Below are 27007 nucleotides of genomic sequence, written 5' to 3' on the forward strand. Positions count from 1 at the left end.
CGCCACCCCCCACCACCCTCCATCCAACACACACACACACACACACACACACAACCACACACACACACTGACAGTAATGCCTACCACACACACACACACACACATAATCACACACACACACACACACACACAAACACACACACACACACACACCTATACACACACACACTGACAGTAACGCCTACCACACACACAACCACACACACACACTGACAGTAACGCCTACCACACATACACACACACACAATCACACACACACACACACAACCACACACACACACACACCTATACACACACACTGACAGTAATGCCTACCATACACACACACACACAACCACACACACACACTGACAGTAATGCCTACCACACACACACACACACAATCACACACACACACACACAACCACACACACACACACACCTACACACACACTGACAGTAACGCCTACCACACAGGAACGGGGGCGCTGAGCCAGGCTCTTTCCATGTACTACCTTGGTCATCCTTACAACAGCCCCTTGAGACAGATGCTGTCTTAGCCCATTGCCCGGATGAGCAAACTGAGGCACAAAGGGTGCAGAGCCTCGGGTCTCCCTGGCCTACAGCCCTGGCCTGGCCCCATCTCTCCCCCCACCCTCCCTCCAGCCGGAGGAGGGAGCCTCCTCCATCCCTGCCGTGCCTGTGGGTCCCCAGGCCAGTCACTGAACCCCGCTGAGCCTGCTCCCCCCTCTCTGAACGGGAACGGGGCAGGCCTCTGTCGCTGTCTGGTGCTTATTAGGATTAAGTGAGGAGCTGTAAAGCTCTTATGAGCGCCTGGCAAGCAACGAATCTCATAAACATGAACTATCACGAAAATCATTTCTGGGACATCTATGCCCCGCCTTCCGGCCTTGCACAGGCTCCCTTCTGCGCCCGGAGCACCCGTCCCTCCCCTACCCCCCTGCTGACTGACCTGGGTCTCCCTCTCCTGCTCCCAGCCCTTCCCTGTCCCTTCAATCCCACATTCCATGCCCGTCTTCCCTGCCTCACGCCATGGCACCCCACCATGCCGCCATGCTGCCTGCCAGCCGTGTGTGTGTGTGTGTGTGTGTGTGTGTGTGTGTGTGTGTGTTGGATGGAGGGGGGGGGGGTCATTTCCTGTCTATAGGCCTGTCTCCCCCGCTCCTGGAGGAGATGCTGTTCAATGCATCTCGGTGCCCCTGCACCCAGCACGGGGCATGGCCCTTAGTCGGTGCTCACTAAGTGCTGGCTGGTGGAGAGATGGGTGACGATAAAGGAAGGCATGAACAAAACTCAAAGGTGAGACTAGGTAAGCTAGACAGCACGGGAGGCTCGAGGCCAAGGCCAAGGGCAGGGGTGCTAAAGGGAGAGGCCCCACCTCCCCTGGAAGAGAAGGCCACGCCTCCAAGAGAAACAGGAAATGGGCTGGGACAGCAGCCTGACATGTGGGGTTCAGCCCCCAAGACCCACCGCCAGAGGAGCCCAGACACCAGTGACCTCGCCCCCCAGGCCGGCCCAGGGCCTCACCGAGGACGTCCTTCCGGTGCAGGAAGGACACCTTGCGCAGGACGGCGATCCTGGTCTTCTCCAGCCCGTCCTTGGTCCCGCTCCGGGCGGCCTTCATGAACTGGGTCATCTGGGCAAAGGCAGAGACACTCGTCAGAGAAGAGGAGGGAGGCCCTGGGCCACCGGCCACCAAGGGCCACCAGCTCCGCCCAGGCCTCCAGGCCAGGACGACAAACAGCAAGGCCCCGGGGCCCGTTCCCTCCCGGGGAGGTGGCCTCAGAGGCCAAGAGGGACGGTGGGGCAGGGCGCCCAGAGACCGCTGGAGACCCCCTGGGACAGGATGAGAAGGAGGATCTCTCTAGGGGAGCCCTCTTTATGGGCAAGGGGAGGTCCTAACTTGACTTTCCCCCTTTGGGACTAACCATACTGCATCTACTCCCATCAAATCGAGGGGAGGGGACACGTGGGGGAAGGCTCGAGGCCTGGGGTCCTAGCCTGGCACCACGCCCAGCAACATGGCTCTGGACGTGTGACTCTTGACCTCAGGGAGCCTCCGTCTCTCGCTGAGACTCACCGGGGCCGTGAGGACCAAGCGGACAGGTCTGGGGGAGCACGCTGGACAGAAAAGCAAGCTGCAGGGTATCGGGGTTACTTGAGGGGCCACCCAAAGGAGGTGAGTACGCACCTCCATCCCACCTGCGGAACCCGAGGGAGGAACCCGTCCCGTGCCCCCAAAGAGCCAGCTTTCTTACTGAGCCACAGTCCGGGGAAGGGGAGAAGGCTGAAGTTGCCACAGAGCAGGGCGCAGCTTCCCCTCGGCGGGGAGGGCCGGCGACACCAGCGTAGCAAGCTAAGCAGAACGCGGGCACAGAGGAGGCGTGCCCGGAGGGGAAGCGGGCACCCTGGGCGCTGGGGGAGCCCTGGCCTGCACACAGAGCTGCTGTCCCCTAACTCATTCTTTCCCTCCGCACCCAGCCCAGCCCTGGCATCTTCCCCGACGCACAGCCAGCGCCACTGAGAGAAGCTTCCACAGGGACGGACATGCTTCCTCTCTGCTGCCAGCGTGGCAGCCGCTAACCCTACGCAACATTGGGACTTTGGAAAAGTGGCTGGTGCGACTGGGGACCCAAACTCTATTTCATTTTCATTCATTTGAATCTAAATAACCCCGCGGCTAACATCACGGGCAGTGCCTGCCTAGGGCACCCTCTCCTTCCTGAAGTCTCTGCTGTAACTGGGAGCACTCATGGGCGAGGGGGGCTGGTCTCTGCTCTTCCGACCTCCTTCCTCCGAACACCCCCTGGGGCCCCAGCGGAAGGGGCGGGCGCTCCGTGGGGGTCTGGGAGAGGGAGGCTTGCTGGAAACCAGTAGGGGATGAGGCTGGGGGCAGGGTGGCGCTTTTCAGGAACTAGGCCAGCTTTCTAGAAACAACCAGCAGAGGGTGGGGGAGGAACGGCCCAGCCCCTCCTCGCCTCCACAGGACAATGCAAGGGTGGCAGTGCCTGGCCTTTGGGTGGGAGGGTCATAAATGTTCTTGTGAGAACTAACAAGAGGGACAGATGTCGACCCCAAACTGCATGAAGACGCTCAGATGGGAAACCTCTGTCCTGGAGCCCAGTTCCCGGCCTGGCAGAGCGCCACCTGCAGGGCTGTCCTAGGAGCTCCCCACGTGGTCTTTGGGGGAACCACCTGCAGCCTTCCTGTTGGCATTTTCCTGGGCAGTGAAAGAGCAGGTGGGTACCCCAGAGGGGTCCCTGAGTCAGCCTGCCACCCCCACCCACCCTCACAGTGCAGAGGCCGCGCCAGGAAAAGTGCTGGTCGGGGGTCCTCCAGGTGCTCCCCGCTCCTCTCTGGCCTCGGCTTCCCAAGAAGTTCAACCTGCCCGACCCCAGGCGTCGAGCCTCTCGGGGCAGCTGTAATAGGGCCCGCATGCTGTAGAGTGCCTCTTCTCCTCCCCCTGGGGAGGCCTCGGGGTCCGATGGGGACAGGGCCACGGGCTGGAGAGTGCAGGTGTGAAGCCCAGCTCTGCGGCTGACGCCGGTGGGACCCTCACCGTCCTCACTAACGCTAAGTGACAGCAGTGACACGCCTGCCTGCAGGGGGCCCTGGGGACAGACAAGGCAGGTACAGTCCTACTGCCACCATCCATGGAGCGCCCGGGCTGTGCTGAGTGCAGCCCCGAGCACCTCACACGCCTGAGCTCATCCTTACATCCACCCCAGGGGCTGCTCCTGCTGATGCCCCCATTTCTCAGGCCAGGAAACCGAGGTCAGAGAGGTCAAGAGACCTGCCCAGAATCACACAGAGAGAAAGTGGTGGGATGGGGATTCAAACCCAGGCCTTCGGGCCTTCCAAGCCCATAGCACATGGTAGTCACTCAATGAACGGAAGCTACTGCTGTCAGCAGCATCATTATCCAGCGGTCTGGGTCCCATCTGAGAAGCAGGTACCCTGAATCTCTCTGAACAGGACGGGGAAGATGTCTATGTAACCCAACCCCGCGCCCCCACCATGGTTATTAAATACGCAGACTGCAAGGCCTTGGTCCCCACCTGCAGACTCTGAGTCTTGGGGAGCAGGGGGGGACCCGGGGGAGGGGGGGGGACGGAGCTCAGAAATCTGCACGTTTCAAAGCTCCACGGGGGATTCCAAAGGCCCTGAGTTTGAAAGCCCACCCAGGAATTCCTGTAGACCGGTCAGGCTTCGCTTGAGGACAGGGAGCAAATGAGAGGTAAGAGCATGGAAAGAAACAGGCCCACTGAGGCGCTGACCAGCTCCTGCCCAGGTGTGCCCCACAGCCAGTTCCCGTCTCGGGGGCAGCCCAGGGCTCGGCCCACCCTCTGCGGCCCAGGACGTGGGAGGGACAGACAAACAATACCTTACAATCGTACTTGTGCTTCAGCTCCTGCATGTCTCTCCCCCCAACTCTTAAAGCCAAGATGTCTCTCTTAGTCCTGGTGTATCTCTCCTTTAGCCTAGTCAGGTCTGGAGAAAGCTGGAGCCCCCAAGCGGCCAGGCAGAAGGAGAGCAGGCGAGAGAAGCAGGCAGGACAGGGAGGAGACAAAACAGGGACAACAGAGCAAAAAGGAGACTCAGGTAAGGTGGCAGATGGACAATGGGGAGCAGGCGGGATTGGGGGGCTGGGCTTGACCAGGGCCCAGGCAGCAGTCTAGCCAGCCTCCTGCCTGGACTGGCTCCAGCATCGCCCTACACCCCCTCCCCCACAACATGTCAGGAAAACAGGGAACCCGGCTGCTGGGGAGGAGAGGCGGCAGGGGAGTAGCCCAGGCACCTCTCAGGGAAGGGTGCAATGCTGGGAGGACAAGGACTGTGTCTTTGTCATCTCCCCATCCCAGGGGGCTTGTGACATCAGAGGTTCTTGGCAACTTTGTGAGATGGATGGGTGGCAGGGAGATGGATGGGCGGAACAGGTGGGCGAGGGGATACGTGGATGAGTAGGAAGATGCACAGAAAGATGGGTGAATGGATGGAGGGATGGTTGGACAGATGGATGCAAAACAGATAGGCAGATGGGTAGATGGACAGACTCATGGATAAGTAGATGGATGGATGAACGGTTGGATGGAGAGATAAATGGATAGGTGAGCAAATGGATAAATTTAGTTAGGTGACTGCATAGCAGGGCAAATGGATGGAGGGGTGACTAGACAGTAAGATGAATGGAAAAATAAAAGGATGAATGGACTGGTGGATGATACACAGTGCTGTGCTGATAAACATGAACAACCAGTTCTCCAGGCAAAAGAGCTCAGCTTTGTAGCATTCCTGTGGTGCAAATCTCCCACCTAACCCATTTCAAGCTACCAACCTGAATCACTGGATGTGAACTTGGAAAGAGACACTCACAATTGGTTCTTTGGTTCTTGTGAGCAAGGCCAAGCTGGCTCTAGCACACCACGGGAGGAAGGGGTGGATACGTAGAGGGAGGGAGGGAGGGAGGGAGGGAGGGAGGAAGGGAGGGAGGGAGGGAGGGAGGGAGGGACAAAGGGAAGGAGGACTGAATGTAAGGATGGATGGGTGACTGCTTTCACACTGTCTGGGAAGATGGATGGATGGATGGACAGATGATCAGATAGACATTAAGTGCATGATGTGTATAAGCAAGGGCGATACTGGGCCAAGTACACAGAAGACCGACAGAGTGTCCTTTAGAGCAGCAGACGCGCAGGGAGAGCGAGAGTCTGAGCTCTGGAGGCGGGCGAGCCTGCACTCAAATCACCGGCCCCCCTTACTCGCTGGCAGGTCTCCCCACCTGAGTTCCAGCTTCCCCACAGGCAAAGGGCCATGGTAATAGCCACGTCACAGAGTGCCTGCGGAGATTACAGCGATGACACATTTACTATAGCGAGAGCTTGGTGATTCCTCAGAAAGTGGAAGTGCTCATCTTATTCAAATAAGTGCTCGCCCTCTGTTGAATAGCTGGATGGATAGATGGTGGGATGGACAGAAGGATGGATGGATGGATGGATGAATGGATGGATGGATGGAGTATTTTTTGTCACATGATATGTGATGAGTGTGGCTCTACCCCTCGCTGGCTGTGTGACCCTGACCACGTCATCTAACCTCTCTGAGCTTCGATCACTTAGGTTCTCTGAGGAATAAAATGAGACCCTTAATGCCCATGATACCAGCCACTCTAGGGTGTTAGGAAAACAAAATGAAACTGCTTGGAAAGCTGTACCACACCCGGCAAAGGTTTATGATTGTTATACAAAGAAGTAATCAGACAGGTATCCTTCTGTGTGTCACTCAGACTCCCCAGAAACTGGGGAGCTTGGAGTTTGTACTGAGTTCTGTTCCATCGGCAAATAAGATGGACACAGTAAAACCATAAAGCCACGTGGGCCTGCTGCCCTGGGTCAGAAGACCCAGGACCGGAAGTCTCCTGCAGAACCGGCCAGATCCGCGCAGGGGAGCCAACAAGGCTGAGGTCAGAGCTGCTTTTCTGCCTCCGTCCCCTGACCACAGGGTCACAGTGACCTTAATTATGAAGAAGTCACAGTCAGAAAGTGACCAAGTTCAAGCAGCCCACTCCACAACTGGAAAAAAAATTAACACCTGCCACTGGGAGGCAGCCAGCAGGTACGATTAGCATAACAGGGCCCGGCTCCTGCTTACACCCGGGCCGGCTGCTTCCAAGCAGGTCCCTCTGCACACCCTGTGGTCACTTCCTTTGGCAAAAGTCCACCCGTCGAGAGCGGCCTCTCGAGACGTGAGGAGGAGGAAGTCCACTCGTTCTCTGGCAGCAGGGCAGGGTGCCAGCCCCTCTGGTCTCTAAGGACAGGACCAACAATTCCTGGTCTCTGCTGCCCAGCGCCCGCAGCCACACAGCACGCCAAGCAGCGGTGGCCCTGAAGCATCAGCCGCTGCAGCGCCAGGCACGGGAGCAGGTGCGTCCGAGAAGCTCCGAGGGCAGAGCACCGCAGGCAGGGCCAGGGGGTCCCTGGCAGAGGTGGGTGCTGAAGTAAGGGCCCCTCGTCAACCCCCCGTCCTGGGAGCCTGCTGTTCAGGCAGCAGGAGGGCGTTGGCTCCACCTCCAGAGAAAAAGTCCCCATGGTTAGAAATTCCAAGAACATTGTCTGCTGAGGAGAGCCCAAAGCCCCAGCCTCAGGGTATGTGGGACCTGAGCTCAAGGCAGCAACCAGAGACCCCCAACCCTGGGGCCAGGTCCCGAGGAGGGCCAGCCCCGCACTCTCAGAGTGCTCCCTGGCCCCTGGCATCACCTGGGGGCAGAGCGCTGGTTAAAAGGCAGCTTGCCCTGCCACCCCAAACCCTGAGCCAGAGTCCCTGAGCAGGTGATCAACCAGCTACCACGTGATCCCGATGCCCATGCCAGTCTGAAGGCCACCACCAGAGAGCGCCAACCCAGCACCCCCATGCCTCCTGCCCTCTGAGAGGTGCCGACGGTACCCTCCCAGGCCCCAGCAAGAAGGCAGGGCTGGGGACATGGCTGGGGGGATGAGGAGGGGCAGCCAGATGCTGAGAAAATGGCTGGCCTAGGCATCAAGGCCACTTGCTCCCACGACCAGGAGCCGGCTGAGATGTGCACATCCCGCCCTCCTACAGAGAGGCTGCCCAGGGGGCGTGGTGGCTTCATAATGGAAGCGCCCCTCTCTCTTAAGTGATACACGCTGCTCCTTTGAGGACAGAAGCAGGAACGGCCTGTTCCTGGCCTCCGCCGGACCACCCCTTTAGCCCAAGCCACCTTTCCATCTCCTCTGGCTGCTGCACCCCAGCTCCCAGCCCCTCTCTCCTGGGCCCCCCCCCTGACCAACCCCCCCCAGATCCCACCGTGTCAGGCAGGCACCGTACTGCCAGGGCTCACGGTTACAGAACGGCATTTTGTCTTCATTCTTGACAAACTGTCCCATATTCAGTATCTCCTTCTAGACCTCAAAGGTTCCCGGAGCCTGGGTGGGTCTTCCTGTTCCCGTGTACCCCAGCCCACACCCTAAGATGTGGCCTAAGCACACAGTAGGTGTCACAGATGCCTAACTGTTTTGCTGGCAGCATGTCAAGGCCACTGCTCGCTCCCAGGCTTCCTGAGGACTTGGGGGAGCCTTGTCTGAGGGGATCCCCACACTTTGAAAGGGGCAGGAAGCACTAGGGAAAACTTGGAGGCCCCCCAATCCCAGCCCAGATCGAGGCCCCCTGCCTTGTCTCTGCCCCGCCTCCAGGCTGCCCGTGCCTGCCTGTGTGTGTCTTTTCGGAAGGAGCCTGAGAGGAACCCAGTCACCTCGGGTCCGTCAGTAAGAAGCTGCTCCCACGAAATCCCAAATCTCAGCCAGGCCTGGGTCTGCCTTCGGGGAGCGTCCATAGAATGAATGCGAGCAGTGAGACTGTCCCAGGAGAGGGGGGACCAGGCAAGCCACCCTCCTCTTGGCCTCTGCTCCCTCCCTGAGATCAGCTGGATGCACCCCATTCCAGGCAGACTACCAGATTCTGAAGCCAGACCTGAGCCCAGGAGCATCCTGATCAATGCCAGGATCTGCCATGGACGCCGGGCAGAGAACATCTGTGCCAGGGATGAGCCATGCCCACCCCCGGTTCAGGGCTCTCCACCGCCAAACAGCAAGGCCCGCAGGTCAGCTTCTGTTCCAGGGCCCCTCCCCCCTCACACGTTCCCGGGAATCACTGTTTAGCTATGAGTCTCAGGCCTGGCTCTCACCACCCACATCGTCCCCTCCCCGAGGGGGTCCCAGGAGCCTGAGAGACGCCCCCGCCTGCTCACCTTGGGCTGGAAGGACACGCGGGGCCTGGCGGGCTCTGCCTCCGGCTTGGCCTCCTCCTCGGAGTCCTCGCTGTAGCTCTCAAACTCGCTGGAGCTCCAGCCTAGGTCCTCGGCCTCCCTGGGAGCCCCGTCCCGGCGCACATCCTCGTACAGCAGGCTCCTCTCCGCCCCTGCTGGCCAAGGCGCAAGCTGGTGAGTGGTGAGCGGAGGTTCAAGGCACGCCCACCAGACCCCACTTCTGAGCCCAGGTGCGTGGGGGGGTTGGGGAGTATGGGTGCATATCATCTGGTCCGGGAGCTCCGCCTCCACTTCCTTGTCCATACAACAGAAGTGAGGACAACACAACCGCCACTGGGTCAAGAGAAGCGGACACGAGAAAGTGTACAAAAGCCCAAGAAATGTGTCCAGCACCCGACAGGCTCTCTGATTTCCTGTCGTTGTCAGCATTACTTTTCTGGGGTCTCGGTGCTCATCCCAGGCCTCAGAGGCATTTTTTTGTAGAAAAGATAAGGTGGCCCTCACCAATTCGGGTCAGTAGACAAAGCGTCGGCCTGAGGACTGAAGGGTCCCGGGTTCGATTCCAGTCAAGGGCTCGTACTTCGGTGGCAAGCTCCTCCCCAGCCCGGGCCCTGGTCGGGGCTCATGCAGAAGGCAACCAATCGATGTGTTTCTCTCACATCAATATTTCCCTCTGTCTTTCCCTGTCTCTTCCACTCTCTCTAAAATTCAATGGGAAATTATCCTCAGGTGAGGATAAGAAAGAAAGGAAGGAAGGAAGGAAGGAAGGAAGGAAGGAAGAAAGAAAGAAAGAAAGAAAGAAAGAAAGAAAGAAAGAAAGAAAGAAAGAAAGAAAGAAAGAAAGAAAGAAAGAAAGAAAGAAAGAAAGAAAAGAGAAGGTGGAGGAGCAAGTCCTGACTGGGCCCTCAGCTCTGGCCTCAGCATCCTGGGAGTAAGCCGAGATGGTCCAGCATTCCATGAGCCAGGATCCTTCACACCAAGCCTCTTTCCCTCAATGGTCCAGTAGGGGGCGCACTTGCTCCAATGTCCAGGAGTGGTCCCTTTTCTTCAAGGCCCCACAGGAAATGCCTTGAACCGAAAACTTGGGGACAAAGACCAGAGAGTCCACTAGCCTAGAGAGGCGGTGCCACCAGGGCCGGGGCACTCTTGGGGTCTCTGTCACGTGGGTGTGAGATGTGCTCACAGACTGTCCTGGGACTGGAACACAGGTCCCCGTACAGCCCCAGCTCTGCCACTGCGAGATCATGGGCTTCCCCTTCACCCCTCGGGGCTTCGCTTCCGGGTCAATTACCCGAAGAACTGAACTGCAAACCTCACAAAAGTGAGGCCAGGCCAAAAATGCCGGCAGATGAAAAGGCTGTTGTCAACACGGAGAAAACCCGGCACCGCAAAGGGGCTTAATCTGCTCGGAAAGCACGCGTGCTGGGCAGGGCAGCGCGGGTCTCCGGAGGCCTCTCTGTAAGACGGGGTGGTAATAAGCAGGAGGTGGAATAAATAAAATATGTACGGAACGCTCTAGCAGGGAGTGCCGGATCCTTCCCGGTGGGGGCCGCAGGTGGGCTCTGTGTTATCGCACTGACCTCGAGCCCGCACCTGCGCCCCTCGGGAAAGCGGGGGGCAGGGGTCTGGAAGGTTGGCAGCTAAAGAACCAAATGGGCGCACTGAAGCTTAGCTGGAAACTAGGGCCCCAGGATCAGGCAGGAGCATGAGGGTATTTTTAAGCAAAAGATTAATAGTGACTAATGTTTTCAGGGAGTGGAGCAGCTGGTGACAAGGCGGTGACCTTTACGGTGACCTTTCCAGTGAGGCTGGGTGGATTGTCCTATTACTGCAGTGCGGGCCCCACCAATGCTTGGGGCTGCCCCCGAGAAAGAACCAGGGTGTCTCGCTAGATATCTCCCTCCCCACCTCCCAAGGGCCACCAGCTCCCCATGAATTTTCCCAGCAGCCCTGCAGGTCAGCAGGTGGCAAGTCATCGCCTCTCCATTCACAGATGACTTGCCCGAGGTCAGGCAGTGAACAGGAGGGGCCGCAGACTCCCGGGCCGGGCCCCATCCATTCACCGCTTTGTAAGGAAGCCCCCCCATCCTGGGCTCATCTAGAAACGCTCCTCCAGGGGACGCCATGACACCAGATTCCTGGGCCTGTGCCAAACCCTCGGCCTCGGGGACCTCCCAGCAGCTCTGGTCCTGGTCCCCGCCCTCCGCTTCCTGGGGCCTCAGGCTTCGCTGGTGCTCAAGATCACAGCCCTTTCCAAAGCATTCAGCACCACCGCTCAGCGCTCCAGGTCTCTCTGCTGGCACCCTCACCAAGCACCCAGCTTTACTGCCCCCACTTGACAGATGCATCGACTGAGGCCCCGAGAGATGAAGCAGAAGTCCTCTGCTGTGACCCTCCCCAAAGTCCTGTGAGGTCAGGATGACAGTCTGATTTTATATGAAGAAACATAAATCAAATGTTTCTGGCCCAAAGGCCCATATCCCTGTGCCCTGATCAATGGCAGAGCCGAGACCGGAACCCAGGGCTGAGAATCCACTAGCTTGGGTGGCCTGCACCTCGGCAGAATGGGGTAATAGCAAAAAGCAAGAGTCAGCCCAGCCAGAGAGGCTCAGTGGTTGAAAGTCGACCTATAACTTGGAGGTCATGGTTCGAATCCTGGCCAGGGTACATGGCCGGGTTGCGGGCTGGATCCCCAGTAGGGGATGTGCAAGAGGCAGCCAATCTATGATTCTCTCTCATCATTGATGTTTCCCTCTCTCTCTCTCTCTCTCTCTCTCTCTCTCTCTCTCTCTCTACCGCTCCCTTCCTCTCTAAAATCAATAAAAATATATTTTTTAAAAGAAAAAAAAAGTAAAAGCAAGGGTCAGGCCCTGGCTGGGTGGCTCAGTTGGCTGAAGTGTCGTCCCAATAAGCCAAGGTTGCGGGTTTGATTCTTTCTCTGTGCCTCTCCTTTTCTCTCTCTCTCTCTCTCCAAAAAGAAAAAAGAAAAAATCAATAAACAAAAATTTTAAAAAGTAAAGGCAAGGGTCAGGCAGATATCCATAAAATCTTGGCTGTGTGACCTGGGGCTGGTGGCTTAACCTCTCTGATGCAACTCAACTGGAGCCATAGCTTGGCCCTGCTGACCTCGTGAGGTTGATTGAACAGTGAGAGTCATCTGGCATCAGACACTGCCCAAGTCCTCCTGGGGGAGGGGACAGAGCACTGGACTGGAAGTCAGAATGACCAAGGTTCAAACCCCAGCCCTGCCCCTGCAATTTCTTTGTAGGATGAGGACATAATATGCCCAAATCAAAGTCTCAGAGCAGAGTCAAACGTGAGAGTCGCTGGCCTCATGTGTTCAAGCAAAGATGGTGATCATAAACACCCCTCCCCCTGGGTGAGAAAGTTGGGTCCAGCTCCAGCAGGACTCGCCCCACCCCACCCCACCCCGCTGTCTGAGGCCACAATCTCCCTGCCCTCCAGGCCACTGAGGGCCTTGCTACAGAGCAGGGCACAGGTTCCCCAGCTTTCTCCGCTTCCCCGTTCAGCGTAACAAGCTGTCACTTTCCCTGCAGGCCCAGACTGTCCCCCATTGTCCTGAGGGAGGAATCGAGGCTTGGAGAGGAGAAATAACTGGCCCGAGACCCTTCAGCCAGAGCGTCCCCTGCCATGAGGCCCTAGCCCAGCCCCGCCCCAGCCCGGCCCCACCCTCAGCCATCTCCCTCTCTGCCCGGATGACTCCAGTGGTTTTTAAAAGCAGGGAGGAGGGGCCATTGGCTGGGTGAGGCGGGACGGAAATGGAAGGAGAAGACAGACGGTCCCCAGTCCCCGCCCCTCCCACGCAGCCCCAGAGAAGCAGGGAAGCAGGGAAGGGGCCCTACCGGGCTGGTGGGCATCCAGGCTCTCACACGGGACGTCGTCATAAATCACATCCTCGTCCAGGGCGGGGAAGGTGAACCGGTCGACTGGGCGTGAAGAAGGAGAGGACAGAGCGGAGTCAGGCTGGGGCGGCCCGGGCGGAGGCGGCTGCCAGACTGACATCAGCTGCACCAGCTGGCAGCTCCCCCGCCAGCATCAGCGCCGGGCAGCCCGGGCCCCAGGGAGCCCCTGCCCGCCGCTCTCAGAGGACATTGTCCCGCCCCTTCTCTCCACCCCTCCACCCCCACCTCTCCCAGACCCCCCTGCCCCCTGCCACCCACAGACTGCCCACCTGGCTGGGTGCAGGGAGCAGACCCAGCACCCAGGGCACATTTTCAGCGGCCCAGGCCCCCAGTGTACCCCCACCTCCCACCCAGAGGCGGGGAGGGCCAACCAGCCCTAGTGAGAAGTGGAAATAGGGGAAGGGGGTGCACCTGGAGCGTGGGATTAAGAAGAGTTCCCCCAAAACCCAGCCAGCAGAGTCCCAACTGATGAAGCTTTCAGCAAATGAGCACAAATGAGACAGAGCTTAATCCCCGAGCACGGCACTGGGAGGTCTGTGAGCAGGGCAGGGCGTGCCCCCCGCCCAGGACAGTAGCCCAGTAGATGCAAAACGTAACGAGGTCTTTCCCAACCACTGTGCCCACTCTCTGCCCTCCTTAGGGGCACAGGGCCCCTGCAGAGCAAGGGTTTCGAAAGCCAGTCGCCATGCCTGACGGGTGACTGTCCTCGCCCCACAGCCCTCTGGGAAGGCCTCGGGCCTCTGAGGCCTTGCCATCCTAACTGCGATGCCTCCAGCTGCCCCGGGGGCCCAAACCCTGTCAGAGCCTCATCCCGACCTCCTTGCCTTCCCCCCACAGACTCTGCCTCCCGGTGGCTTCAGACCTGGCCGCCTCTGTCCAGATCCCCAGCTCCGGGCTCCTCCTCCCCCTTCCCAGTCTCCTCAGGGGTCCAGCCCACCCCACTCTGTCTTCTGTCTCCTAGTTACACCCCACCCCCCGGGGGAGGGATGAAATGCAAACGAGGCCGCATCACCAGCCTCTCCTGGCTCCCCGTTGCCTTCGGAAAAGTGTGGCCCCTGAGGCCCAGGAGGAGCCGGGGAGGCGGCAGCCTCACCTCGCGCCGCTGCCCCTCCGATGGGGCACTCCATCCATCACTCCAGGCTCACTGCCCCCTCGGGCTCCTGCACAAGCCGGACACTCTTCCCCTGACCCTACTCCTGGCTCTCTGGCTCGGGGACACAGGGGCTGTCCCACTCTGCCACCTGCCTCTTCATGGGAGCCGCCTGCCTGAGAGTCTGGCTCTGCTCCCAGAGGAACCTCATCTTGGAGACGGGGACCCCCACCCCCTGCTCGGAAGCACGTGAGGAGCCGACGAACGGCGAGTGTGTGGTCACTCCTGGACAGGGGCTCTTGGGGCAAACGGGGGCAACTGCCAAGCGTGGACAGTGTCCAGTCCACCCCAGCACTGCCACCCAGCCCACGGCAGCCCAGCCAGGGAGGACGACCCCTCAGCTCCCACAGCCCCGACCCCTACCCCCCATCAGCTCTCTGTGCTTGGAGGAGGGACTCAGCTTATCCTGGCACCACCCCTATATGTGTGTGGGGGGGCGGGGGGGACACTAAGACCTGAGTTGGGGGACTTACTTCGACGGGAGCTCTTCCGCTTCCAGCTGGAGCGCCGGACCCCGGACAAAGCTGTGTCCACGGCATCGCCATTGCTCACCACAGCCGGCACCCTGCGGGCCAAGACACAGTGCCAGTGAGCTACAGGGCGGGGGTCAGAGCTGATGCAGCAGAGACAGAGAAAGGGGCTCTGGAAGCCTCCAGCAGCCCCTCACCGAACAGCAGGGCACAGAGGGGCAGGGCGGGCTGACAGGAGCTCTGGCCCCCACGGCCATCAATCTGGAGGCTGGAGAGCTGGGACAAGCCCCTTCCTCGCCTCTAGAAGGCAGCCTGCTGCTTTAAGAGCATGAAGATCACAGTGCTCCCCAGGATGGGTGCCCATCTTCCCTCCAGCGCAGGCGCAGGGGGGCTCTCCCTCTCCCCGTTTTCTCCCACCTGGAGCTGGAGGCCCGGGCCGGGGACCACCTCCTGGGAGAAAGGAGGACTTGTCTCACATCCCAGGCCTTAGAGGCAGAGCTGAGGACGGGCTGGACTCAGACACCTGCTTCCCGGGAGCAGGCACGCCAAGGGGAGGGGTGGGGAAGCGGCAGAGCCCACCCGAACCAAGGGAGCACGTGACCGTCCCCGGGCCGTCACTCCGACATCATGCACCCCTGACAGGACGTGGCACCCACGAGAAGGGCACCTGCCTCTGCAGTCCTCTTCCCCAACTCCATCACCCCATCCCACCAGGAGAAAAATGCCAGACGGACCCAGACCGGGGGACAGGCTACGGGATGCCTGCCCGTCATGCCTCAACGCTGTCAGGATCATAAAAGCCAAGAGAAGACTGAGAAACTGTCATAGACCAGCGCAGGCCGGTGACAGCTACGTGCAACCTGGGACCTTGGACGGGACCCCGGACCAAAGAAAGGACAGGAGTAGACAAACGGGCAGAATCTGGATCAAGTCTGGAGTTGAGGGGATGGTTCCGTAGTTTGGGCCAAGGTCCCGCCGTCCCGGAGGAAGTTAGTGACAGGAAAACAGGGTGAGGGGGTGTGTGACAAACTCCAGGTGCTTCCATCACAACCTTTCTTAAGTCCGGACGGAACCTGCAAGGGTAAGTTGTTTGTGTTGTTGTGTTTTGTTTTGTTTTTTTCTCAAAAGACAAAGTCCACATCTGCCATTCCAGAAGGGAGAGGCCTCCAACAGCCCAAGACAGCGGCCCCTGTTGCCAAGAATTTTCTTAGACTTCTTGGTACCCAGTCGAGGACAGGTGGGGAGGTGAAAGGCCAGGACAGTACTAGGAGGAAGAGGAAGGGAAATGAGCAAGGCCTCCTGGGAAGGGGCCTTTGCCTTCTCCCTCCCAGCTCTGCAGGCAGCAGGCAGAGGAGCCTGCCCAAGATCATGCTGCCCGTGAGGGGCAGACCCAGACCGGGGAGCCTGCTTGCCAGGCCCCAAAGCTGGGCTCTTAAGACTGTGTCGCAGATAACAGAGCCCGGACAGCTGTGAGAATGAAAACACTCTAGTCCGTGGTCAGCAAACTGACTCTGTTGACTAATGAGTTTGCCGACCACTGGGACAGGGGCTGAATCACAAGGAACAACAACAGCCTATAATTATTGGAATTGAGAGTCTAGGTCCGTGGTCGGCAAACTCATTAGTCAACAGAGCGGTAAACGGTGTGGCTCGCGAGCCGCAGTTTGCCCACCACTACTCTAGTCTGTGCTGTCCGTGAGCTTCATGTGGCTACTGAGCACTCAGAATGTGGCTGGTGGCACTAATGTGACCAAGGGAATTAGTTTTATTTTCAGCAGGTATGTGTGACCAGTGGCCCACTGTATAGGACAACGCAGGTCTATGTCACCAGCTAGTCTCAGCTCAAAGCTCACTGCCAGAAGTCAGCAGTGTCGCCCTGAGGCGAGGGACACAGTCCTGGGGTAAGACTTTCCCCCAATAGGAAGTCAGTGCCAAGAGGGCAAGGGACTGGTCGGCACCAGTAAGGGGTGCTGGAATAAAAGAAGCCGCCTGAGCCCCCATCCTTGCCAGCTGCTTCCCTGAGCCACCAACTGCTCACACAAGAGTCGTCTTGAAGGTGCTGGATCCAGCCGCTCCAAAATGCCCAGACAGAACTAAACGGATCCAGCCCGAGTCAACGTGAGAGCTTGGCAGGATCCACTTGAAAGTCTGCATGGATCCACTAACGGTGACCATTCATGACCATGACGATGCACCTGTGAGATGCCACTCATTTCACAAGAGGGCAGATGAGGTCGATATTATCATCCTTGGGCTACAGATGGGGAAACTGAGGCCCATCGAGACTTAATGGCTTACCCATCATCACTGGGTGCATCACAGGGACCTGGCGTCTAACGCCCAGGCTGCCTGCCTGCACAGTCTATGCTCATTCAACCAGACCTCTCGGAGGTGGGGAACTTGCACTTAAATATTCACTGACATCACAGATTCGCTGGGTCCTAGGCCGCCGGCCTTGCTAGACCATTTAGCCATCACTTTTTCTTTTAGACTAGTTCCAGTCTTCGTCTAAAAGAAACCGTCATGGTTCTTGGTACTTCCGTGCTAGACGTTTTGCCACGAACATTTTCACCGCGTAACTAAGGGGCCGGAAGGCAATGTTGCCATAAAAAGGCGTAAGTTTGGTTTGTTGTCGCTTTGTGTCATCAGTTTGGCTGTCAGTCTGGCTTCATTTCTCCGTCGACCAACTGGTAGAGAAAACAGTTAAGCAGGGTGATCTGAAAATAGGCAGCATTTCTTCCCGATGACACTGTACCAGGGAGTTGGTTGTTTATTTCAAAACACACTACGTTGGGAGGAGAAAGAGAGGCCGAGGGCTCTCCTTGAGGGGGGCAAGGGGAACCCACAGGTTTCCCATGGAAGGAAGACAAGTGCCTAAATACAGCCCACAAAATAAAGTCAGTTATTGCACAGGATTGCCATAGATCTAAACACGTTTTAAATGCATTCAACTATTTTACATTTCATAGTAACCTTTTTTTTTTTTTTTTTTTTTTTGATTTTTAGAGAAAGAGGAGGGATGAAGAGAGAGAGAAATCGATGTCAGAGCAGAACATCAATCAGCTGCTCCTGCACACACCCTACTGGAGATCAAGCCCACAATAATAAGACATGACCATTTCCCCATCTGTGAAATGGTCATGTCTTATTATGACCATTTCACAGATGGGGAAAGTGAGGTTCGGGATTGGACATGTGCCCTAATTGAACCAGCAACCTTTTGGTGCATGGGACGGCACCCACCAACTGAGCCACACCAGCCAGGGCACACAGTGACCTTTCTAATTCTGTTACTCGTTTTTAATGTCGCTCTTGTCATGATTTTATCTCTTTTATGGCAAAATTGCCTTAAGCCAATTGGCTATGTGCTTATGGCAAAGACGCTACAACAAAAACACTGGACCCGAGTCATACCAGCCAGCTCTCAGGCCACAGTGCAGTTCAACCAGAGAAGAGCTGAGAAGGCCGGGGGTAAACCCTACAGGTGGCATCAGAGAGAGCAGGGTTGGTAGGTATTTTGGGGTGAGATCGGGCAGCGTCAGAAGGGCTTGGGAAATACTTTAGGACACCCCACAAGCCAGGTGGGGCTGAAAACATGAGCCTCTTGGCTGCACATTATCAAAAACACGGTGAACTTAACTTTTAATTTTTTAAAATATGTTTTCATTGCTTTTTAGAGAGAGAAGAAGGAGAGGGATAGAGAGATAGGAACATCGATGAGAGAGAACATCATCCATTGGCTGCCTCTTGCACCACTCCTATTGTGATTCAAACCCACAATACGGGCATGTGCCTTGACCAGGAATCAAACCATGACCTACTGGTTCCTAGGTCGACACTCAACCACTGAGCCACAACAGCCAGGGACAATTTTTAAATTTAACTAATTTAATTTGAAATAGCCACATGTGGCTTGTGGCCACCATACGAGACAATGCAGGTCTAAGCCACCTGCTCTATTGAAGAAGTTAATGTGGGCTCATTTCCACTGAGCAGACAGCCCAGGCCCTGGCTTTCTGGGCTGAGCAGTGGGGGTCACACAGCACAGAGGAGTCACCCACTCATTAACTGAGCGAATGCTGGGATAGCACTGAGCGCCCCCACACACGTCACTGAGGCCAGCAGAGACTGGGAGCCCAAGGGGAGGGTGGAGGCCGGTGCCTGTGGGTGGACAGGTCTCCCTAGGCTTGTGGGAGGCCACCCCTCCTCCCATCCCCGCCCTGTACTTCGCTGGTATCTACTCTGGGCCTGGGGATGTCAAATGCTTGAGGACAAGTGCATGTCTTATTATGACCATTTCACAGATGGGGAAAGTGAGGTTCGGGATTGGCAAGTACCTCACTCCAAGTCACCTGGCCAGCAAGCGACAGAGCTGTGGTGTGCCCGCAGGCCTTGCTCTGACACCAGCTCTGCTTGCATTCCCTGGGCAGATGCGGAGGAAGGGGCCTCCCAGGCAAGGGGAGAGGAGGCATGGCAAGAAATGAGGCTGGATGCCTCCTCCCTCCCTGCCCTTCCTGCAAGGCCACTGACCCACCCTGCACCCACGCCGGGAGCAGCCTCTCCCAGCTGTTTCCCGGCTGGAAGTCCACTTCGGCCTGTAAGCAAACACTCCTTATGGGGACTCCCCAGACCGTAAAAGGGCCATAAAAGCAATAAGAGGCCGATTAGCTCACCCTTATCTGAGCTTCCTGCACCTCTGATGCCTCTCTGCAGGCCTCGAGAGCAAGGCCGGCTGGGATGACAGCAGCCGCGCAGCACGGGGCCCGTGCCACCGGATACGAAGGAAAGGAGCAGGTACATGGGGAGGATCGTCCATGGGGAGGATCTGAGAAGGAGAAGCTCAGGGAGGGGAGAGGAAGCAGGAGACAGACAAAGGACGTCTCCCAGGTGCAATTCACTGGCCAGAAGGCCACCACGTGGTAGCTCAGGGCACTTTCTGAGCCCACCCCCTCTCTCCAGGAGCAAGCCTGGGACAAGAGGGAGGTGAGTGCCTTGTGACACCAGGGACATACTCTGTCCTGATGGCCCCATTCCATCAGCATTAGTGGACACTCCATGGTGATCGATGTCTTCCCGGCCTATTTTATGGTAAGAAGCCCCACTGCTACCCAGCCAGGCCAGTGTAGCTCAGTGGTTGAGCATCAACCATGAACCAGGAGGTCACGGTTCGATTCCCAGTCAGGGCATATGCCTGGGTTTTGGGCTCGATCCCCAGTGTGCGGTGTGCAGGGGGCAGGTGATAGATGGTTCTCTCTCATCGTTGATGTTTCTCTGTTTCCCCTTCCCTCTCTGAAAGCAATAAAGAAAAAAGAGAAAACTTTTTTAAAGCCCCACTGCTGAGAATGGCCCCAGCTGCTGCAGGCACAGGCCCCAGGTTCTCAGAGAACCTCAGTGACAACAGGTTCCATAGGTCCCTCCCCAGAGTCTGCAAAATGCAGGGGTTAAGAAAAAGACCCCCCCAAACCAAACGGTCTGAGAATTCCTAGCTGGTCCCCCACACCCAGGGCATCTCCGGGGCCTTTTCCAGGACGAGGCCAGACTAATAGGGGAAGAATTCCACCTTTAGCGACTAGGAAGAACCAGAATAGCCTTTGCCTTATAAGGCCTCGAGCAAAACTGAATCTGCAGCACCCGGAGGTGACGAGGACCGGCACTGTGCCTCCCAGAGCATCGACACCCCCTCTAGGCATTCCCCACCGTCCCTCAATCCAAGAGGCGCTAAAAAAACAAAAAGGCAGAAATGTTGAGCCCAGACTAACCCTGCTGCCTCTTTTCAGCTCTGGCCACTTTCTGGTTCCTGCAACGTTAAAGCCGGGGTGTGTGTGTGTGTGTGTGTGTGTGTGTGTGTGTGTGTGAAAGACCATCTGCTGGGATGAATCAAAGCGGCTGCCCACTGTGGTTACCTGGGCCCCTGCAGGGCGGTTCTGACCCGCTGGCCTAGAGGGGCCCAGGCATTGCTGGGTCCAGTGTGCAGCCAGCGCTAAAAGCCGGGGCTCACAGGCTTGAGGTTGAAGAGAACACTCCAGAGCAAACAGACCAGGATAAAATCACAGCTCTGCCACTGGGCTCTGCGCAAAGGGACAGGCACTGGGTGTCCAGGAGCTGCTGCAGAACAGAGCGAATAATCCATTCTGCTTCCTACTGTGAGGATTAAGTGAGATCAGGCAGGGCAAGTGCCTCCCTGTGCCTCGGTTTCCATCGCTGTGAAATGGGGCAACAATACCTCCCTCTTCAGGTTCATCTAAGGAGTGAATAAAGCAGGCATGTAAAACACTTAGCACGGGGTCTGGCACATGTGAAATCCTCCTGGTGTGCCACTTCCCATCCCCCCTCTGCCCTGCCCCTCCTCCACAGGGTCCCTCTATGCATTCCCCTCCTCACGCTGTGGCCAACCACCTCTCACATACAGAAGGTTTTAGGAGCCCTGACCAGTTTGGCTCAGTGGATAGAGCATCGGCCTGTGGACTCAAGGGTCCTGGGTTCGATTCTGGTCAAGGGCATGAACCTTGGTTGCGGGCACATCCTCAGTAGGGAGTGTGCAAAAGGCAGCTGATCGATAAATCAATAAAATATATTTTTTTAAAAAAAAGAAAAAAGAAAAGAGAAGAAGAAGAAGAAGAAGGAGGAGGAGGAGGAGGAGGAGGCGGAGGCGAAGGAGGAGAAGAAGGAGGAGGAGGAGAAGGAGAAGAAGGAGGTTGCAGGACCCAGTCTGCTTGTCTTGTGCCACCTGGCACACAATCACACATCCACTGACTCCATAAGTAAGAGTGGTGGGAGCCCCCAGGGAAAAATATTAAAAATGGCCCCTCATGTGATATTCATGTCACAGTCTCCAATGGGGAGTGAGCACCAAGGCCCCCTGAGAGGCTGCCGGGACCCGCCCTGGCCTTCTGCTCTGTGTGCACACACCTTCCCCCCTGACACAGCGAGGGCCCCAGCTCGGTGGTCAGAACTTGGACAGGCATGCACCCCCAGCAGTAACTTATCAAGGACCACATGGGGTTTTGATGAGCACAGGTTCCCCTGAGATAATGCTCACGCTCTGTAATTAGCCCACAAAGAGAGCCATGAACCAGCATGTGTCATAAAACCACAATCTATAAATAAATGTATGCACACCGTACGTGCGCAGGGCAAAGCAGCTGACGGAAACACACAGCATAGAATTAACGCTACCATTTTCTGTACTTTCCAACTTTTCTACAATAAACATGTATAACCATTAGTCAGAAGAGAAAAAAAAAAAAGATAAGATGTCTAACCAGTTTGGCTCAGTGGATAGAACGTCCCAAGTTCGATTCCGTTCAGGGGCATGTAACTTGGTTGTGGGCACATCCCCAGTAGGAGATGTTTAGGAGATGGCTGGTCGATGTTTCTCTCTCATCGATGTTTCTAACTCTCTATCCCTTTCCCTTCCTCTCTGTAAAAAAAAAAAATCAATAAAATATATTTTTTTTAAAAAAAAAAAAGAAGAGAAAAAAAAAAACACACATCTAAAGTAATGCATGGGCCAACTTGGGTCCCTAGTACCTTGGTCTGCCCAAGACAGACCTGCACCCTTTGGGGACAGGGATAAAGAGAGCTCTCCCAGCCAGTGTGGCTCAGTGGTTGAGCATCGACCCAGGAACCTGGAGATCACTGGTTCAATTCCTGGTCAGGGCACATACCCGGGGTTGCAGGCTTGATCCCCAGTAGGGAGCATGCAGGAGGCAGCTGATGGACGATGTTTCTCTCATCAATATTTCTATCTCTCTATCCCTCTCCCTTCCTCTCTCTAAAAATCAATAAAGGAAAAAAAAATTTTTTTTGAAAGAGCAGCTCAGTGACTGAGCACCTGCTCTCACATCTCATCTCATCCACCCAAAGGCTCCGTCAGGTGGGCCTGTGCTCCACTTTACAGAGGGAGCAGCGGAGCAGATGAGGCAACACGAGGTCCCGGGTCACGGAGCTGAGATATAGGGCGGGTGGGGTTCGAACCCGATCTCTGTGGGAGAGAGGCACAGGGCAGAGGGCTGGGATACTGGTTCTAGAAGCCGCCCGGGCTCTGCCTCACCTCAGCCCCGGGACCTCAGGGTGATGACAGTCCTCACTGCGCCCGTGTCCTCTTAAGTAAAACAGGGGTTGTGACAGGGCCTGTGAGAGGGTGAAGGAGATAAGGCAGATAACGCTCTTAGAACAGGGCCTGGCGAATAGTGAGTGCTGATCACAGGCAGCCACATGCCCGGGCACGGGAAGATAACCCAGCCCTGCACACCATGCCGGCCCCGCCCCCAGGGCAGGGACAGACTGCCCGGGCGCCGCAGAGCCTGCCACATCAAAGAGCTCAGTAAAGATGTGCACCATAGGAGGATGGAGGTTGGGGCTCAAGGGCAGGGAGGATTCCAGCCAGCCAGCCATCAGAATTCTGGCCCAGCACAGTTCTGGGTAGACAGGGCGTCTGCAGACAAAGAGCGAACAGAGACCCTGACCTTGGGCTTTGGGTCCAGGCTACCACCTGCCAGCCCAGCCCCCTGGACCTCTCTGGGTCTGCACAATGGGCCCCCTAATAATCCCCTCTTTCCAGGGCCGTTGTGTTCGTCTCCTATTGCTACTGTGACAAATCACCACAAGCTCAGTGACTTAAAGGACACGAGTGTATTATCCCCAGTTCTGGAGGGCCGAAATCCAAAGTGGGTTTTACCGGACGAAAAGCAAGCCATTGCCCATGCTGTGCTCCCTCGGGGGGGGGGGGGGGGGGGGGCCCTCCAGGGCAGAACCCATCCCTTGTCCTTTTCCAGCCCCTGGAACCCTTGGCTTGTGGCCCCCCCCCCTACCCCCTTCGAAGCCAAGAGCAAGGCACCTCTCAAGCTCTCTCTGCCTCTAACCTCTGGCCTCCCTCCTACAAGGACTCTGGGGATTCCATTGGGTTAACCAGGATAATCCAGGAAAGCCTCCTCTTCACAGATCCTTAATGGGATCCCATCTGGAAAGCCCAGACCAGTCCCTTTGCTATGTAAGACACCATTTCACGGGCTCCGGAGGTTAGAACATGGACCTCTCTGAGGAGGGATAGGGGCCCACTGCTCTGCCTACCACCGTCATGAGAATCAACAGGAGATGTGTGTGGAGTGGCTACTGAACTGAGAAGTCCATGCAGATGCAAGCCACTAGTATTGCACTGTGTTTGCCTGGCATTGGGAATAACAGCTGAAGAAGGTGGAGTCCTGCTGGGACAGGGACCCCAGGCACGGGTCTCACTGCATTCCTGAAAGAGCCCTCTACCGAGAACCAATCCCAGCAGGTAATAATTACAAGAGTTTTACCAAAAGGGGGGTGAAGCTTGGGGAGCTTGTAGTTCACCTGTTGGAAACGGCTAAAAGGCATTTCCCCCAAACCTGAATAGAATAATTGTCTGCTGGCAGATAGCTCAGGGCATTTTATTGCCTCCTGTTGGCCAGACACCTGAGCTGGCTATTCTCCAAACTGATAATGTCTCTGTATATTCTTTGATACCCTACCCTTTGAAGCAGAGGTCTTCAAACTACGGCCCGCGGGCCACATGCAGCCCGCAGAGGAGTCTGATCCTGCCCGCCAGGTTTTTTGGGCAGTGAGCGCAGCCGAGGTGTTACAGTAGGAATTAGTAGTTCATATAGTCCGGCCCTCCAGCTCTCTGAGGGACCGTGATCTGGCCCCCACTTTAAAAAGTTTGAGGACCCCTGCGGAAGTGTAGAGTATCAAAGGATATACCAGCCCTGCCCCTTCCTGGGCTTATCCAGACAAGATGGGCCGTGCTGCCCACTGGCCAGCACCTCTCACGTGGACCTGGACCTCGAGGGAGGAAGTTGGGCATCTGGGCAGCTGGATTCCTGGATGGGCCTCGGAGAACATCCTCCCCAGGAGACTATCCTCGCCTTGCCCTGGGACAAATTGTATAATAAAAGCAGGGTCCTTGGCCAAGGTGGGAGTCTTCGAGCGCCTTCAGCTGAAGCTCCTCTGACCCCCAATGCCTTTCAAAACTATCTTTCGTCCATGGACTCCTTCTTGAATCTACACGCAGCCCCTTTCTCCAGAATGCTGAACCCTTCGTAAGGCTGGGACAAGAACCCCAGCAGCCCTCAATGTCACAAACAGTGTGACCTGTTCAGGGGAGACAGTGCGGCTTCTATACTGGGTTCTCAAAGGTCCCTGGTCCAAAGTCCATTGCTCTGATGAGGAAACCCATTTAACCAGGGTAGGAAACAGAAAAACAGCTTCTCCAACTTAGGGGCGAGGGGCCAGAGAGGGTCTTCGATGGAAAAGGGGGCCCCATAACCCACCCAGGAGGGACTCCCCTGCCCACATGGACCCCGCAGGACAGGACGCAAAAGGCTGTGATTATTGCTAAGGATTTGGGGAAATGGCAAGTTTAAGGTCAAGCCCAGGGTTCCAAACAGCTCCAGTGGGTCTGCAGCGACTGGTGAAACCTGAGTGACACCTCCATGACTGACCTCCCCAGGGGGAGATTCCTCTGGGCTGGAGGCCTCTCCTGCCTTGTCTCACTGCTCCCCCTGCTCCCACACACAGGCCAGGCTGCAGGAAGGCACTCTGGCTAATTCCATTCTGTTCATACGCTGCTTCCCTCAGCCTGGCCTCCTCTTGGCCTGACCCTGACCCGGAGGATGGTCTCCGGGGCCCACTACTACTACCACCTGGTAATAGATGTGTCCTGTTAAGGGAAGAAAAAATGTGGCCAGCCTTGACCGGTTTGACTCAGTGGATAAGAGTGTTGGCTTGTGGACTGAAAAGTCCCAGATTCGATTCCGGTCAAGGGCATGTACCTCGGTTGCGGGCACATCCCCAGTGGGAGGTGTGCAGGAGGCAGCTGATTGATGTTTCTCTCTCATCAATGTTTCTAACTCTCTATCCCTCTCCCTTCCTCTCTGTAAAAATCGATAAAATATATATATTTTTTTAAATGAAAAAGAAAAAGTGAGGCCAGTTAGCTGAGCACTGAGAAGGTTGCTTTAACACAGCAGCAAGACAGACGGAATCCCAGCCACCCTCACTCCTGGGGTAGTTGAGTAGGGTAGCCCAACCCTAAACCTCACCCCACTGACCTCGGCATAACACACACCCAGCCATGCCAGCAGCTCTGTTTACCCCATAGACGCCTCATTCCTCCTCTGGGCAAGCCAGCCAAGCAGGCAAAGGGACCAGGAAGTCCACGGGCCTCTGAGCCAGGGGCAGACCCAACAGCGCTGGGCCTGGATTTCCAATCAGCCTCTACTGCCCTTGCAACTGTCTGTCTGGCAGGTGTATTCCCTCCCCTGTGCAGACTCCTGGCCGGGGGGGGGGGGGGGGGGGGGGGGGGGGGAGTAGCTGAGGGAGGAGAGCCCGATCGAAGCCAGGTCTGTCTGATTCCCAGGGGGGCAGAGCCCAACCAGCTCCCTCTAAAACCAAACCTATACCAGGACCCAGAATAACAACAGCAAATAAGTTTGGAGCAGCCAGTACAAGCCGGCTAGACTAAGCGCCTGATAAATATTAACTTATGTTTGCCTCACAGAGCCCTGCAAGAGAGTAGATTTGTTATCACCATTTTATTGATTAAGTAAGTGAGGCTCGACACAGGAAGCCATTTGCCCGGCGACGCACAGCTAGTGGCCTGACCAAGACTTGAAGGCAGCTCTGTGGCCCAGAGCCCGAGCTCCCAGGCCCCCACCCTACCCACCACGCTCCTGCCACCAGCTGGGAAGCAGGCATGAGGACGGACCCTGTGTCCCTTCCTCAAGGCCCTGGTAGGACAGAGGTCCCTTTGAGGCTGCAGCTCTGTCTGGCCCTGGGCGGTACCACCAGGAGCTTCCCTGGAGGCCACGTGGGCAGCCAGGCAAAGCCCAAGGCCATTTCCAAACCTGGGGCAGGGGCCATGGGGGAAATGCAGTAACAAGAGGTGAAAACTCGAAGATTTGTTTTGTCAAAGCAGTGTTTGCTTAGTGACTACCTTCAGGGAAGTATTTTTTAAAAATCAATATTTTTCTTTCCTTTCTCTTGGGTAACAAGGAGGAGGAACTGGGTCTGGATGGATTCACCTCCCAGAGGACTCCAAGTGGAAAATCACCGCGCAGGGAAGGAGCTGGAACAGAAGGAAAGGAAGGCCTGGAAGGGAGGAAATGGAGCTGGGCGAAGGGTGAGAGCACTGAACAAGGAGTCAGGAGGCCGCCAGCATCTGCCCTGGCTAGGCCCCCTGCCCCCCGCCCCGTCCACCTCAGCTCCCCATTTGTAAAGTTAAGAGGCTGGGATGGAGGCCTCTCGCCACGCCCACTGTGATCGGTGTTCCCAGGGTCTCATGTCCCACGAATGTCAGTCCCAGAAGGACACCCAAGCTGATCTACATCCGTGCCTGTTGTGGGTGAGACTCCAGCCCTGGCACTGCAGGCCCAGCCCAGGAGTCCACGGCACCGAGCACACCTTCTCCGCCCCTCCAGCCCCGTGGCGCTGGACACACCCAAACTGGACAGGAGGTGGGAGCAGAAGCAAACACGCCGCGTGAATCCCGTGCTTCCCACGGTCCGTCTCGCTCAGTCCTCAGGATGCTTTCAGGCGGGTACCGTTATTTCCACCTGTTCCTGGGGAAATGGGGCTCAGCGAGGGTCACTGGCAGCCCAAAGCCACCCCGCTAGTGAGGTCTGAATCTCCAGAGCCCTGGTGCCTCCTGGAGATGGCGTGC

At 56.8% G+C, this 27007-nt stretch overlaps 1 protein-coding gene across 5 annotated transcripts in view; it reads right to left on the reverse strand.

Annotated features, from left to right (window-relative positions):
* The window catches only part of ARHGEF10L (Rho guanine nucleotide exchange factor 10 like), a 119563-nt gene that overhangs the window by 52685 nt on the left and 39871 nt on the right, over positions 1–27007 (reverse strand). For 4 of the 5 annotated variants that reach the window (XM_084875223.1, XM_084875222.1, XM_084875220.1 and 1 more), the window contains exons 5-9: positions 14326–14417; positions 12643–12726; positions 8762–8934; positions 4385–4501; positions 1528–1636 (exon numbers count right to left, since the gene is read on the reverse strand). In XM_084875223.1, coding sequence (XP_084731349.1) covers positions 1528–1636; positions 4385–4501; positions 8762–8934; positions 12643–12726; positions 14326–14417 — 575 coding nt within the window. The remainder of the gene's footprint in view (positions 1–1527; positions 1637–4384; positions 4502–8761; positions 8935–12642; positions 12727–14325; positions 14418–27007) is intronic. The other variant, XM_084875224.1, reaches the window with a different exon arrangement.

The sequence above is a fragment of the Pipistrellus hanaki genome (genome assembly GCF_964339955.1).
Source record: "Pipistrellus hanaki genome assembly, chromosome: 2".
In the NCBI taxonomy this organism is placed as follows: Eukaryota; Metazoa; Chordata; class Mammalia; order Chiroptera; family Vespertilionidae; genus Pipistrellus; species Pipistrellus hanaki.